Source organism: Musca vetustissima, unplaced genomic scaffold, assembly GCF_032173495.1.
Source record: "Musca vetustissima isolate MV318-11 ecotype Yass unplaced genomic scaffold, APGP_CSIRO_Mvet_v1 utg9226, whole genome shotgun sequence".
Taxonomy (NCBI): Eukaryota; Metazoa; Arthropoda; class Insecta; order Diptera; family Muscidae; genus Musca; species Musca vetustissima.
The window spans coordinates 283902-301518 of NW_026885273.1; the positions used below are offsets into that span (position 1 = coordinate 283902).

General features: G+C 34.4%; 1 protein-coding gene across 1 annotated transcript in view; it reads left to right on the forward strand.

The window, feature by feature from the left end:
* The first annotated feature begins 674 nt into the window (after nt 1–674).
* Nucleotides 675–17617, forward strand: part of LOC133332471 (exostosin-1) — a 227625-nt gene continuing 210682 nt past the window's right edge. Inside the window, exon 1 of the mRNA XM_061540874.1 lies at nt 675–1225. Coding sequence (XP_061396858.1) covers nt 681–1225 — 545 coding nt within the window. The 5' untranslated portion in view covers nt 675–680. The remainder of the gene's footprint in view (nt 1226–17617) is intronic.

Genomic DNA, 17617 nt, shown 5'->3' on the forward strand with positions numbered 1-17617 from the left:
GTTATCGAGTGGCAATTTCATTGAAATCGTGAAGCTACAACAAACAAAAACAAATGAATGACCCGACAAAGGGCACCATCAATAAAGTGAAAATAGTTGTCAAGAAACCCCCTCAAATCCTTGTAGAAAGTGAGTGAGAAACACATTTGCTCCCACCTCAACAAAACAAAGAACACCCCTTCTTCCCAAACTCCGTGAACCGCGAACGCTTAACAATTCTAGATAAATTCTTGCACACCTCTCGCTTTCCCCCACAAATCTCCAAGTCAGTGAATTTGTCCTAAACACAATTCGCCCAGTAGATTAGATCGAAAATGCAAGCCAAGAAACGATATATTCTGGTTTTTGTGTCGTGCGCGTTCCTCGCATATTGCTATTTCGGTGGTTACCGGCTGAAAACCACAACGCATCGTCGCCGCAATTCCGGGCTGCCGTCATCGTCATCGGCGATCGCGGATAGTGACAGTGAAATCTTAGATCAATTGCCAAGCTTTGTGACTAGTGAAATGGGTCGAGACTATTTGCACTCCATCAAACCAGATGTAGCAGAGATGGTGCACAAGTCTCGAAGCTCTATGCCGGGTGCCTCGAATGGCGGAGTGCCGGCAGGGCAAGTGGCTGTAGATCAACAGTTGGCCAACGCCAATAATCAAGGCAGCTCTGTAACGTCTTCCAACACAATGCGAACATGTCGCATGGAAACCTGTTTCGACTTCAGTAAATGCTATAATGAATTTCTCATCTATGTCTATCCACCCGAACCATTGAACTCTCTGGGTGCAGCACCACCGATATCACCCAATTATCAGAAAATCATAACCGCCATACAAGAGTCGCGCTACTATACACCAGATCCTGAAAAGGCATGTCTGTTCGTTTTGGGTATTGATACCCTGGATCGCGATTCGTTATCCGAGGATTACGTGCGCAATGTGCCATCCCGTTTGGCTCGTCTACCTCACTGGAACAATGGTCGCAATCATGTCATCTTTAATTTATATTCGGGCACATGGCCCGACTATGTGGAGCATTCGCTGGGCTTCGATACGGGCGAAGCGATATTGGCCAAGGCCAGTATGAGTATACAGCATGTTCGGCATGGCTTCGATATAAGCATTCCATTGTTTCACAAACAATTTCCGTTACGTGCCGGCTCAACGGGTCTGGCCTCATCGATGCACTTTCCATCGAATAAGAAATACCTGTTGGCGTTCAAAGGAAAACGGTAAGTAGGCAAAGTAAAGGCAATGTATTGCAAATGATGTGATATTCTAGTTGATTTCTAGGAATGTAACACCAGTTCGATTTTATTTTTTTAGATTTTATTTTTTAGGAGAATTTTGCAAATTTCAACTTGAATTAATTTTGTAGAATTTTAATTATTTTTTTTGTGATATGAATTACAAAAATGTATTGTAATTAATAACATGTTGGGAATGGAATATATAATTTCAATTAACATTATTATCTCATAGAGAATTGTGATTAAAACATATTCATATTATTGTTAATTTTTTTTTTCAATATTTAATATTGGACAAAGGTATCAACAATTTTTGAAATTTGTTTTAAATTGATAGCTGTCTTTTTATCCTGTCCACACACAATGCTTATACCCTCCATCATATGCTGACGTTTTGCTAATCCATCGTTACTATGTTTGGTAGTGAAACTGGCATATATCGGAACACATTTTGTACCGTCCCATTTTCGGTGTATTTTGAGACCCGCCCCATTTTAGTTATTTTAAGGGTCTTAAACCTATTATCCAATAGAAGTGACAAACCTAAACCTATTATCCAAACCTAAACCTATTATCCAATAGAAGTGACATAAATTTGCCATTCTGAGATTTTGTTAGGTAAAAAGTTTCTTCGCAAAACATTTTCAATATAGTTCCGTGTTTTGGTATAACCTCCATATTTTCCTTATTTTGAAGTTTTTTAGGCTCATTTACAAAATGAATTTTTTTAGGCTCAATCGAGAGTTTGGGCACACAATTCTAGGTAGAACCTTACCGATCCTCTTTATATTGAGATCATACAAATGCTTTTCAAATTATAGGCAAAATATCTTCCAATAGAATAGGTGCTCCATCAAAAAAGTCTAATTTTAGAAAAAATCGGTATTATGCGGTCGACTTAAACGAACCCCACAAGTAAGAACACTTCACTACTCCTAGGATCTTTTGTTTTGAAAATGGTCCACAACGGACCACTTTTTGATACAGTCCCAATATATCGTTAACCCAAAATATTCGGTATTTTGGGAACTTTTTGCTACATTTTGCTTGGCTGTAATCTAGAATTTTGTGTTTCTTTTGGGAACTAATCTCCCTACCAAATGCTCGATATCTTTCCACTTTTCATGATATCTCTCCATTATTCGATATTTTGGGGAGTTTGGAAACTTGTTATGCTTTGCATTCTCATTGGATATCAAATCCACCTAGCAGAATTTATCGATATCGGCGCATTTTGAGGACCGATGTCCTATTATTCGGTATTTTGAGAAGTTTTTTAAACCCAATTCTGTACTTTAATGATTTGGGCACGTTTTTAAGCGAAATGGGTCGAAATAGGTTGTCAAAATGTCCTACCAACAATTTACCTGGCATAGCGCGCCATTTAAGAAGGTCTCGAAAGATTAATGGTATTTCAAATGTCCATATCATGGTGGAGTGCATAAAAAGCAGAACTTTTTTACTTGTTTAAATATTACTAAGTTTTTCCTCATGGCATAGTTACAGAAAGTCAATGGCAAATTTATGAAAAAATTGAAAACATATGACTGTATGAGACTACCTTGTATAACACTGTGCGACACGAAAATTTTTCAATGGTTCTAATGTACCAAATATGTTTAGTTGGAGTCCCTGGACCTCGAAAATACCTTTGGTTTTTCTGGGTCACTTCGAAAATTTATTTTATAACGGTAAATATAGAGAAAAACGTGGTTTCATGGATTTTCAATTTAAAACTCGAATAACTTATTTACTTTTTAACAGATTTATATTATTCTTTTTTTTCTTTCGGAGAGTACAATTTTTCCTTTCAAACAAGATATATACTTGGTAAATCGAGAATATGAGAGAATTAGAGAATATGCATAGAATCAATACAAAAATGTGTATAAGTCATCCATTTTTTAACCGATTTTCTGATTTTTATCATCTTTGAAAGCTAATTTAATTTTCTTTCCCGTAATACAATAAAACTTATATGGCTTGATGCCATAATTTCATCGTACAGCCCGAAGAAAAGTAAATTTTGTCATTTTATACGTATTTTTTCACATTTCAACCGCTGTAACTCAGCCAATCCTCAACCGATTTACCAAGTATATATCTTGTTTGAAAGGAAAAATTGTACTCTTCGAAAGAAAAAAAGAGAATAATATAAATCTGTTAAAAAGTAAGTAAGTTATACGAGTTTTAAATTGAAAATCCATGAAACCACGTTTTTCTCTATATTTACCGTTATAAAATAAATTTTCGAAGTGACCCAGAAAAACCAAAGGTATTTTCGTGGTTCAGAGACTCCAAATATACAGAATTGGTACATTAGAACCCCTGAAAAATTTTTTTTGTTATTTTGTAGCACAGTGTAATTATCCCATGGTTTTTCCCATATTTACAGTCGAACTTCAACAAGTCCAATCAAAAATTATCCCGAAAAAAACAACAAGAATTAATTATAATTTGCCTCCTAAGCGCTACTGTCACTACATTTGTTTCGATATAAAGAAAATTAACAAATTAAATAACCAGAATATTATTCTCTTTCTTCTGTCATCATTAGCCTTTTCGGATGACCTAGGCCTTGAACAAAAAGTAGTTATATTTTGCATAACAATCCTTTTGTTAGGATAACATCGACGTCTGAGAAAGTATTTACCGTGAATGCACAAAACAATATCCGCCTCCAAAAGATTCAATAGGTGCCATATAGCCAATGAAACTTTTTTCCGTGTCCATATTAATTGACCGATTTGTAATCGTTGGCTTCCTCCTTAGGAATATTAAAAAATAAACCATAATAATTATATTGGATTACCGAACTGGAAATAATCCAATAACATTTGTACAATTTTAAATATCCTAAAAAACAATAAATATTTTCTATTGAGTGATCTAATAACATTCTTTAGAATTAGTTCACAAGTAAATGATTACTGTGCCTTATAAATACATTCTTTTATAAATTTCTATTCAAATATTATCCAACACACACAGAAATTAGTTTCCAATTAATATAGCAATTTGTGGCCTTAGTGGTTTTCTATGTGAAATACACAGCAAAATAAACTTCCATGGTTTTTGCTTTCGAATTGCTTTACATAAAAAAAAACTAAAATGAATGTGTGGAACATTCATTACTGAAGGCTTTGACATACAAATGCCGTATACGAAATGAGTTCAAAGGTTAAATTTGTAGTTTTTGTTTTTTGGGAAAGTTTTCGCCAATTTGTACTTGAAATTTAAATGCTTTGCTTAGAATTTGAATGGATTTTTTTGCGCAGACATAAACTTTAATAAGTTATAATTTCTATTATTAGAACGACAGAACCCCCCGAGGTAAATGAAGACGACAATTTTTCATAATAAGCGGATATTAATTTGTCAATATACTTGGTAGAGTGAAAAAAATGGTTGAAAATATTTGAGTACAAAATAAAGGAATTTAATTTTTATTTTTTTTTCATTTAATATATTTCTCATGTTGGTGGTCAAGCTAAAATAGCCGTTTACTGTGGATACAGGAAAGCTGGTTGTTCAAATACTGTTTAAAATAAAACGTCAAGTTTTTTAAATGCTGAACAATTGTCTAAGAAGACCAAAATAATGTGCAAATTTCAGTAGACTATCGCAAGCTGAGAACATAATACTCATACTTTGAATATACAAATATAAAAATTAATAATAAAAATATATTTTACCAAACGGAGTCTTTAATTTAAGCAATAATGTATGTAAATAAAAAAAACATTATACATTTATGTTTGCCTATAAAAATTCTGCGACACTTAAAGTAAAACTTAAATTGATATTCACTATCAAGAATCCATTCGTAATAATAATTTTCTATTTAGAGCTACACACTCACACACAACGACAGTTTGTGTCGGCCTATAATTTTTTGTGTAGATAATAGAAACGTATCGTCAATCATAACCATGAAAGCTATTAAAATACAATGAAGACAATAGCATTTTAATAGAATATACACAAATAATAAATTAAGATTGTAAATAGTAATTTTTTGTTAATAACTACAAGAATTTTAGAAATTGTACGCACAAAACTTATGAAAAAATAAAATAAGAAATATTAAAAAAAGGGTTTATGTAAAATTATGTACTCAAAATTTAACTGTTTTCTATATACGGAGGAAATAATACTTTATATGTATTTATTCATTACAAAAATAACAAATAATCTATTTTCATAGTTAGATATTATTTATTATTTCTTTGCTGAATTGTAGAGTAAATGAATGGGTGCGGACACATTTTAAAATTTACAGTGGATAGAGACTGTATAGAAGAGTTTATATGACAGGAAAATTATTATGGTTCTTGTTACAAGACGAGTTAGAAATATTGGATTGTTAATTATAATTGTAGTCGTTATTCTTAAAAGTCAATCTCCTATGAAAGGGTATAGAGTTAAATATTGTAGTCGCCAGATGGGGTCTCCGATCTTTTTCAACATCGAAATTTGATTTTATTATTATCATTAAGTGGAAGATTCATTAAATTTTCCATTCCATTTCTAAAACCTCTTTTTTGATAGCTCTGGTCCTTTGGGCCAGATTCTCTTATACGATAATAAATTTAATTGAATTGAAATATTCACTGGAGTTTCGATAAGGTATATACATATATTCCTGATCGGAATAATTTAGCCATGTGGAATAATGATAGAACTTTGTAATTTTGAACATAAATATTTACTACTCTTAGGACTTTGATATATTGGATCAGATTTTGGTATAGCCCTTTATAGCCCTATACAGGACCCGCCTCATTTTAGGGAACGTAGGCATTTTCAGACCAAAGTAATTGCAAATTGGCATACAGGTTTTTTTACTGTATAGATAACTTATTCACCGATCATTTTCGGTGAAGGTTTTTTTTTGGTTTTGGTTCTTTATAGAAAATGTTCAATAATGTCCAAATTTTCAATATTAGTCCAAAGTATACCTATCATAGGACCGCCCATTTTTTATGTCCTCCACCATAGTAAGGAGGGTATATCAAAATTTGTTTTGTCCTTATGTAACTCATCGAAATAATCATTTCCGATCCCATAAAGTATATATAATCTTGATCAGAGTAAAATTCTATGACGATTTAAAATTCTCTGTCTGTTGTAATCACTCTAGCCTCTAAACAAATTGAGATAAATCGCCAAAATTTAGCATGGAGTTGGCAAAATTTTGCTTAGAGTTGGTCAAGTTCGAAGATGGGCTATATCAGTCCACGTTTAGACATATCACACATATATGTGTACCCCCAATTTTCTATATTTTGTGGGGTTCTTAAGCGAATTCGCGAAAATTTGGTACAATGGGTTCTTATTGGGCACCAAATTTCCCCACCAACAATTATAAATATCAGTCTACTTTTTCTGGTAGCTCCTATATAACGGTACCACAAAATTTTAGTTACTTTTAGGGTTTTGAGCACCTTTTTAAACCGAATTCGCAGTAACTTGATTTTGTTGTTGTTGTTGTTGTAGCAGCCATATTGCTTTTACACAATGGGCTGAGGTGGCAGACGTTGGCCCAGTAAGACTTTGGGTCGTTTCGGATCGTAGACCCCTCTGTCGTGGAAACGTTGATTTTTTGTAATCGTATTTGGTATCAAAACTCCCTCCCAAAAATGATTAATATTTGCCACATTTGGGGTATTCCCCCTTTTTGTATTAAAAGTTAACTGAGATGTTTCGCGTTTTGGTGTTGTCTCCCTATAGCCGTATTCGGCCATAGTATGGAGGATATTCTATAATCGAAATGATCAATTTGTACCCTACAAAGTATGGAATTCTATGACGATTTAGCCATCTGTTAAATTCATTCTACCTTTAGGGATGTCGTGATAAAAACTAGAACGTCGGGTTGTAGAATGAAGAATTTAGGCCCGCATAAAGGCTTAGTCCCCACGATATCTGCCGGTTTTCGGTATTTTTAATATTTAGCGTGAGAGAAGGTATTGTGATACAAAACGATAAAAATTGAGCCATATCGGTCATCGATTAAATATAGCACCTCCTATGCTAATAAATACAAATGTTCGGAATTTCATAATAAGATCAATATTGATCACACTTCAATTGCAGTATTTAAAAAAAATTCTCCCATTAAAATTTATAACATTTGTATATCTTGTGTATGTTGGTTTACAACAATCGCTTGGTACAATTATCGGTACAGGTCCCTATATATTCATTAATAGTAACTGTCAGTATGCCTATGGTGGAGGGTATCCAAAGTTCGGCCTAGCCGAACTTAACGTTTTTGTCATTTATTTATTTTTAAGGTTTATGCGGAATGTAATTTGACATTCTGGGAACATAGAAGGTGAAATAAATATTTGCAGAACATTTTCAATATAGGTCCCTGCGTTGACATAGCGGACCGAACCGAAATCATTGTAATTTGGCATTATGTGTACAGAAAATCTTTTTCATCGACAATTTTTTATATGAAAGTATGCTCATATTCGGATTGTCCCATTTGTCAAACGAACAAGATATTTTCTGCAAATTTGAAATATATACCACACATCTTGGTGTATCCCCATAAAACGATGCCGCGATATTTTAGGTGATTTGAAATTTGTTTTCGTATTATCCAACCAAAGTGGATGTAGTTGAGCATTCGGCGGTTTCGAAAAGTAAAATATTTTCAATTTTAGGTATTTTTAAGATTTTAGCCGAATTATCTAACCGAGGTGGCTGTAAGTTGCGATTCCGGTTTCATGGAATTTAATACACATATTTTCAGAATATTTTCAAGTTGCGGGTAGTATCATTTTTGTAGAGCGAAAAAATTGGCTTCTGTATTCAAATTAAAACTTTTTTAAAATTCCAATATTATAATATACTTCCATACTTCTAAATTTAAAATAACATATAACTAACAAATCTCAAAATTCAAATTCACAATTTTACAAAAAACTATACTTAACCCAATATAAGCATAATTTGTTAATGTAACTCCCGTGTAATATGTCAAAATTGTATTACTCACACCAAATGGAACATTGTACAAGTAATTTCAACTATTTTATATATATATTTTTTTAACAAAATATGCAACAAATTTCCTCAGAACTTTGAAATTTTTGTAAAAAAAAAAAAAAATAAATAAAAACCCCGCACAATTTCATTTGTGGTTATCATTAATTCCTTTGGCGTTTAACGTTCGTTTCTCATTAATGTGAAATTCCTCGACAAGAACAACCGCCGTACAGAACTTTAACTCTTCAAAGTTTTGTGAACTGCTAAACGTTTAGAATGTTTTTTTAAATAAAATATGAATCTAGCACTTGTTGTTGCTGTTGACGTCGTCGTTGTCGTCGTCATCGTTGTTGCCGTTATGTCAACAAGCCAAATGAAATGTGGTCATAAACGTTTTAATATTAAAAACAAATGGCGCCCAACGTAGTGTGCCCCACGTCCTCAGGGGAAAGATTTTGATGGGGAAACACTAAACGGAAAACGAAATATCAAAATAGGTTTTTAATTACGCCTCCCATACCGCCCCCTGCCCTCGCACCAGCCATCCTGTGAAATAAATAATTCTCTGTTATGACTGATTACAAGCGATTTATGTTTAAGGTATTTTTCTTGTTGCTGTTGTTGTTTTTGTTGAGCTGCTGGTGTCGTTGGTTTATGTTGCTGCTGCCGCTTTTCATATTGTTACCATTTATTCAAATGCCAAGATAGAAATATCAACGAAATAAAATGTCATTGATTGTGGCAGCTTGAGTTGGTTTTGTTGAGAGACAAGACAAGAAGGTGGTGCACAGTGGTGTTCTACACTACAATGAATTGTAATGTAATACAAATTATTTAATTGAATTACGGGTAGTGAGAAATGTTTTTTTATAGGACTGTAAGCTTAGTTAAGTTTGAAGATAGATAGATATTATATTGTGGTTGGAATAGTCCCCAATAAGGATACCATCGTATTTACGATATTTTGAAGTCTTGAACCTAACCGACTTCAGTTTGATATGAGGGGTTCTTATTGCTTAAAAATATTAGGTTGGGTAAAAAGAAATTCATTATTTTTTCGGCAGATGGCTATACTAAAAATTCTCGTAAAGAATCGATCGAACAATTTCAGATTTATGCTGTTTTTTGTTTGGGGCATTCTGTTGTGAGTTACAGGGTATTACAAATGGAAGAGAACAAAGAGAAAATTCGGTACATTTTACAGTTTTTCTTTGACAAAGGCGAAAATGCAAGCCAAGGTATAATTGTGAATGGGGTTCATGGTTCCGTTACTATAACAGCCAATTATGTGGAATTTTGGTTTCGTTGATTCCGTTCAAGAATTTTTGATGTTAAAGAGGCACCTCGCACATGTAGGCCGATCGTCGAAAATCGGAGAAATGATCGAAGTTGACCGGCATGTTAGCAGTCGTAACTTCACCCAGGAGCTAAAAATCGACGATAAAACAATTTTAAACCATTTACAATTGACCAGAAACGGCCAGAATTGGCCAACAGGAGAGGTGTCGTGTTCCACCAGGACAACGTTAGGCCACGCACATCACAGTGACTCGCCAGAAACTTCAGGAACTTGGTTGGGAAGTTTTAATGCATTCGCCATACAGTCCGGACTTGTCACCAAGCGATTATCATTTTTTCTTGCATTGCAAAATTTCTTTAATGATAAAATAATTGGTATCTAGGGAGTATTGTGAAAATCGACAACTAGAGATGTTTGTAAATAGAAAGCAGGACTTCTATAAGAGAGGCATTATGAAGTTACCTTTAAAATGGCAACAAATCATACAACAAAACGGTGCATATTTGCATAATCGGACATTCCGAAGCATGTTAAATAAATTCCTATAGTTCATATAAAAATAATGGATTTCTTTCCCCCCAATTAATGTCGGACCTCTTTTAAATTCCAACTTTTAATAGAGTCGATAAACATTACTTACTGAGATACTGCTATGCCCTGTCAATTCGATACATTGGACAGCTCAAATATCAAATTTAAACTTAATTCATCGTCGACACAGGTCGGCACGTAGAACTTTCATAGACATTTTCTCTCAAACACTTTAAGAGCTGCCTCCTCTGCTTGTTAGGCAGCTCTTCAGATCCATACAATATCACGGATAGTATGAGCTGTGTCTAGCGAGAGATGGCCTTATTTCTAAATTGCTTACTTATGACATAGTAGCATCTGTTGACCAACACTATTCTTTTCCGAATCTCAAAATTGATGTAATTTTTTTGTTTATGGCGATAATGAGGTAGATGAATACCTCATCAGCAAGCTCTTCTCGGAATTTACTGCCAGTCCCACTTTGGCAGACCCCTTTTCAATTCGTTCAAAGTTGGCTGTTACCGCTCGCAATGTTCGACCCATTAAGTCGATGTCATCGGCGTAGCCGAGTAGCATGTGTTGTTTGGTGTACAGAGTGCCATTTATATTCACCTTTGCATATCGTATGATCCTTTCGAGCAGGTCAAATAAAAAAAGGTAAAACGTAGACTGTCACCTTGTCTGAACTCTCGTTCGGTATTGAAGGGCTACGAAATGTGCCCTTTCTGACTTTAACTGCTGATCTTGTGCTAGATAAAGTTATCCTTCATAGCCGTAATTATTTTGCAGCAATGCCTATCGCAGACATGGCTTTAAACGCTTTTGAGGGGATAGGGCAGTCGAATGCGACTTTATAATCGACGAATAGGTGGAAAGTGTCGATGTGTTTTTCGTGGGCATTTTCCAGGATTTGGCGCAGAGTGAAAATCTGGTCTATGGCGGATGCCAGGTCTAAAGCCGCATTGATGTGGTCCAATAATTTCATTGACCATTGCCCTCCGTCGTTCACAAAGCTCGCTGGCTATCACTTTATATGAAATGGGAAGGAGACTAATTTCTCTATATTTGGAACGGGACTCAGGATGCTGAGGCTCCAATCATTGAACATGAATTCCTCTAACTAGCTGGTGCATGCTCCTGATCAGCATGTGACCACCGGTCTTGAAATATTTCGGCTTTTAACCCATCGGCACCTGCTGCTTTATTAGTCTTCAGCTGATGGATTGCTATTCAGACCCCATACACTCTTTCTTTCTCACGAATGCTAACGGCGAGAATTCGAATGTTATTCAATTTATCGCGAATGATAAAGTTACAATGAATGAACAAGCATTTGCAAACTCTCGCGAATGTTCGCATTGTACGAAAATTTCACGAACGATAAAATTTCGCTGCAAGCGTCGTCGATTCGTTCGTTCGCGAGCATTTGTTGCTGAAGAACATTCTTTCAAAAAACTCAAAAAACAAATGTTCGCGAATGCTCGGGAGCACTGTTAAAAACAACCACAAACAAAAATATCATAAAAAAGTGAACACACACAACAAATGAATGTGTGAGTAGCAGAAAGTGTGTGGAATAACAAACCAACAACTATTGAGTTCACGAACGATCATTCGTGAGAGAATGTCAGAAAGAATTTCAACCACCAAACGAAAAGAAAGATCGTTGTTGTGTGCTCTCACTCGTTTGTTATGTGTGTGCGAACATTCTTTGGTGAATGCTCGTTTGGTAAAGAATTTATCGCCATAAATTCAATCCTAAAATGAGCACAAAACGAAAATAATATATTTTAATTCATTCGCGAGCGAATTTTTGCGCACCCTGGTATACACACTATACAGTCATCTCTTATTAGTTATGGGGTATCTTTTCCTTTGGGGAATCTTTGGTAGCTCAACTCTTGATTCCGCATGTTCAATGTCAATGCAACTAATTTTAATATTTTTCGTACAATTTTTTTACGAATTTGAACAAATCTATTCTGTCATTATCGATTGCAAGCTAAAATAATGCGGACTGGGATTCCCATTAGGCGTCTTTAGCAATATATATCCCAATTTATATCTCATTCGATGCTCCGATCTTCGATGTAACTACTGTGCAGTGTATGTGTATTTCATGGTGTGGCGCTCTCTTCTCTACCCCTTTGTTTTCTTTCTTTTTTCAACGAATATAAATGAGAATTTGGTCTTGAACTTGTCACTTGCAATGATTAAAAAATCTACTCTCGACATTGTTTGGCAACAGTTACGAATCCTTAAAATGAGATTTATGACAAATGTCTTCATAGCTCTTCTCACATCGTTTCTTTCTTGTTGCTTTTGATAATCGTTGTTGCTTTTACTCTTTGATGGAACATAAATATTATTGTTGCTGCTGTTGTTGTTGTTGCCGCTTTTATTGTTGTTCTTATTTTATTGTGTGCCATGAACGTTTCAATATACTTATGCGAATTGTGGCTGTGGTGTTGCCTTGCCGAGGAAAAAAGGGGTATATGCCGCCTAGGGTGGATTTTTTGTGGGTATGGAAAAAATCTACTATAAGGGCGATAGGAATTAAGTTTTTGCGAGAGTTTAGGTTGAGTGGATTATGTAGAGATGTGACTTGCCGCAAGGTGTAAATATAACAAATGGTGAACCATTTTCATTTGTGCCATATTTAAAAGTGTTGGTGGGTGATGAATGGCTGGTTATCAGCGACCAGACGAATCAGGTTAATCACTTAAGTGAGATATGTTGTGAATATTTGCGGAATGTACAATATTAGAATTTTTATAAAATGTTTCTTTCAAATCTTGGACTGTTTCGCTGCTGTTGTAGCAGCCAATTGGTCGAGTGAGACTAAGGCCGTTCGCATCCTAGTCTATGATTGGTGGGTTTATTTTTATTTACCCTGATAGGTTGGCAAGTTTAACAAGGCCTTCCAGATCGATTCCAGTTTTTTGGTACTGGCTAGTTACAGACAGGGTGTACAATTGTTCCACGTCTTCTTCAATTCAGCAATTTTTTATATAAATTTTTTTATTAGCAAAAAATCTGAAAAATTTTGTTGAAATTCGTTTCACCCTAACATTAGAACAATTTATACCCATATGCACATTTGTCTTCTTGTATTCATTTTAAAAGGATTTGTTTTAACAGCAGCTATAGCAGCACGACCACTAAAGCAATTCCAATTTGCGAAAAAGTGTAGCACCATATTTTATCCAGTTCATCCAGAGTGATATCATGCACTTGGCAAAACAAATTTCTTTTTTCTTCGCCATTTACAGTTCTGGGTGATGTAGGCCTGCAAGATATGATGTTGTTATTTGGCACGACATGAAATTTAGTAACTGCCTGCCTGCTTGCTTTTTCTTACTGTTGTCCTTGCTCTAGCTGCTGTTGCTTTTCCTCTTAACAAAAAAAAAAAAGAAAGATTTTCGTGGAAATTGATGATGTGTGACAATGGAACAAATCGCGGATCAAAGGCTGAAATGGAAAATAATAAACACAACACCAACAAATTTACGCCTCAACTCAAACATATTTTTTTATTAATTTTAATTCCATGAAAAGGTATTAACATTTAAATAAACAGTTTTTATGAATTATCAATAACTACTATTGACTACTGTCATTTTTTCTGTAATTATTCATGTTTGTTTGAAAATAAAAAAATATAATTTAATAGTTGATGGGCATATTATTCCCGCTTTGTTCATAGTGTGTGACGTTCATTTCAATGTGTCACGTCCAATTGTCATAAAAGAAACATTAATTTATGTCAATTTAGGTGTAAACACTTAAAAGCTGGAGTTTATGGATTTTCAGAATATGAATTCTAGCCGACCTCAACAAGTGGTTACCTACCATATTTGTCAGTGGGAATTGTATGGAATATTGATTAATGATTTTTAAACAGAACTTAGGTTTCTCACATAGACAATAATAAACAACCTCATTCCCATCCCAATTTACGTATGATATCCCAATTTAGAACCAGTAAGGAAAGTAGTAAAGTCGGACTGGGCCGTCTATATAATACCCTTCACCATTTTGGGTATATTCTATTTATGTATCCTAACAGATGTCGCCTTTTCGAAGGAAAATTGACGTGAAATTGAACGAACTTAAATATGTGATCTTTATCTATATGAAAACCGACTTACATCAATCCCTACCCATGTCATTCTGCAACCTGTGCTAAATTTTGTAAATATATTTAAAATTAACTTTACTCAAGCTTTTGGTATGTTTCACTGTTTAAAATGTAATATCAATCAGGAATCCATTTATTATTTATATAGGGCCTTTGGTGCCCCTTTTACCTTAAATCGGACGAAACTATATACGGGAGCAGGGAAGTACGTAATTTCGGGGGGGTGGGGGGCGAAGAGGTGCGCGTTTTATATTAACCGCCAATTCATTGAGCACCCCATTTTTCGGTATAAATGTTTCTCCTGTCGTGTCCGTGACGATCTGGCGACAAGACATCGTTCTTCGAGAATGCGTTGAGAATTCTCCAACCACCCACTCATTCGGAGACATTCTGTTTCACAACCAACTTTTGTGTTTTATCCATCCCCCCAATGAAATGGTGGGATCCACAACGAAGCCCCCCAATTCGCAATGTATCTCGTGGATCGTTACGACATCCAGTTTACAACCTTTCCAATGCTATTAACTTAAATTCTGCAGACCACTTATTTCCACAGTTAATGGCCTTGTTTGTATAAGACCTACCCAAACCATAGATTACTCGTTCACAAATATTTCACTTTTCCCGTCCACTTTTTACCACATTTTTGCTGTTGTTGTTGATAATTTCATTTCAACCCATTTTGTCTCATTACCTTCATATTCACATTAAATTTCGTTGATTTATAGCGATTTGATTGTCCGTTTATTTGCCCTAAGATAAAGTAAATGATATGACCAAAGGTCAGTGTCTGGCTGCCCTTCTGAATGTTGTTTTTCAAATTGTGGTTAGTCTATGTCAATATTGTATTGCCAAAACACACAGCCATACACACACTACAAAAACTATCTGCTTTAATTAACCCTAAGGACCAAGACATTCATTCGTCTTGGTGGTTGGGTGGGTTGTTGTTGGAACATTGGTAAGGTTCTCTTAGCCCCTCAACCAAAAATATACTTTGTATTTATAATTCTTTTCTGCGTACAAAACGAACTCAACAAAATACGAAATGTGGCTTTTCATCATCCCCCGCTTCCCCCTCCCTTATAAAAAATTCTAACACAAGCTAAGATTTTCCTGTGTATTGTTGTAGCATTGTAACGCAACCACTGGCGGTTTTGTGGTTTCTATAGAAGAGAATGTCGTCGCTTTATTTATTTCCCCCTTTTTTTGTATATTTCTCTAATATTTCTGTTGTTTACCATCATCATCATTCGCTGGTTACATTTCTGCTTTTTTGGCTTCTATTGTGTTGTCAGAGTGTGTATGTGTGTTTGTACATATAAACATGTATTTTGTTTTTTTGTTTTGTTTATGTGCATATATTTTTATGATGTTTTCATTTTTTGCCAATGTAAATATTTGCAACAATTACAAATAAAAATAAATAAAATCAAACAATAGCCCCCAGAAATATTCTAATCTCAAAGATATGAGGGTCATGCTACGAACAGCTTGGTTAAGCAAGCAGCAGGGTGGGGTGGAATGTCACATAACGGCCTCGGTATTTTATTTTGGCGGTGTAACCACAATATTATACACAAAGGACACTTTTAATAAACAGGTTTCCAAATATTTAGAGAGTAAATAAAATTATTATTTGATTAAAATGTTGTTCGGCAAAGAGGAACTTTGTTTTTAAATTTGCTTCATTCATTTCAAAGAATGTGGAAAAAACTTTATTTATTGATTTATGTAGTTTTAAAGTAATTGAGAAATTGGGCTACCTGTTCCCCTTAAAAAAATCATTTATGGAACATTAATACTTGGTTTCGAAAACTCATTTTTTTTAATTTAATTCGAAAATCCATCAAGAAAATTTCTTAAAATGATCAATATATTTCGGGACACGAGCGCTTCTCAAAATATTGAAGTCGATTTTCTCGAAAAAAAAAAAAAAAATAGAATCGCTTCCCATTAAGTTATAGATCGAATTTTCGATGTGAATCATTACTTAGTTCACAACGAACGCCGTTTTCTCTAAAATTTTTCGTACCATTTTCTATAGGACTATGGACAACAGGTTTGATGGTTTCAATCGTCGAAAAAGACGAATATCACCCAAAAACGGTCAATGAGCAACATAATCAGGGGGAAGATGTGGTAGGGGTGACTGGGGCACCTTCGGCACATTTTTTTAGAGCTCTATATCTCAGTACTTATTCAACATATATAACCAATTTTTGGCTGGTTATTGTCCTCTGACACTTAATTATAAAAAAATAGTACAAAAAGGTAAAAAAATAGTATCAGTTAAAAATTTTACAGTTTTGTAAAAAAGTCAAATTCGCCGAATGTGCCCCAACTTGGGGTAGCTTCGGCATTTGATTAATTTTAAAGAAAAACTCAAAAACATTTTAAGGAAATAATATTGCACAATTTGTATATGGCCGAATGTGCCCCACTTTAAAATGCCGAATGTACCCCGAATGTACTTTTTATATTTTTTTCTTTTTTTTCGATCAGTTTTGTAAAAACATTATATTTTTAAATATTTCTATAATAATACACACCGTAGTTAACCACTTTTTAATTATATTGTCTTAAAAATTTAAAAAGTTTTATACACGAAATACTTACGAAATGGAATTGAAATATTACAGAAACATCTATAAAAATACAAAAATCCATGTATCTAAATAAGCTTATTAGCTAGAAATTTCAAACTTTGTGTCAGTTATTTATTTCGATACCTATGTATCGAAACTAGTGATGTACGGTGAGAGCTTCATATCGAAAACGCGATTGCCGAAGGTGCCCCGATGCGAAGATGCCCCAGTCTCCCCTAATGGTAGAGAGGCATCCATGGATAGGTAAGGTAGATAATACAATACCGGTGTTTCAAATCCACGCCCTATAGGTTATAAAACAAAGAGGCTATACAAATTGTTCAAAAAATCCACGTCTTAGGCCTATCAAAAGGCTATACAAATTGCCTAAAAAATCCACGCTTTAGGGGATTGTCTAAAAAATCCACGCCTTAGGGGGACTATAAAAATTGTTTAGACAATTCAACCCTTTATAAATCTACGCCTTAGGGCCTACCAATCACAGTGGGAAAAAATGCAGATCTAGCGCGCAGAAAATAAAAGTAGATGTTTTACTGTATGTTTATCGATATTTTGGATAAGAATAGATTTAGATGGACAATTTTAATTATTTTATGAAAAAATTTGCGCCGATTTTTTTAGAAAAAAAATACTATTTTGAAGCATTTGAAACATCTTATAATAAGTAACATTTTTCGTTATAACTAATAGTACTCCTAAAATGGGAGCTTCTCTTAAAAATCCCGAAACATTTGGAGGGTAAAAAGTGGGTTAAGGGCAAACACTATTGTTATTATATATATCTTTATTAT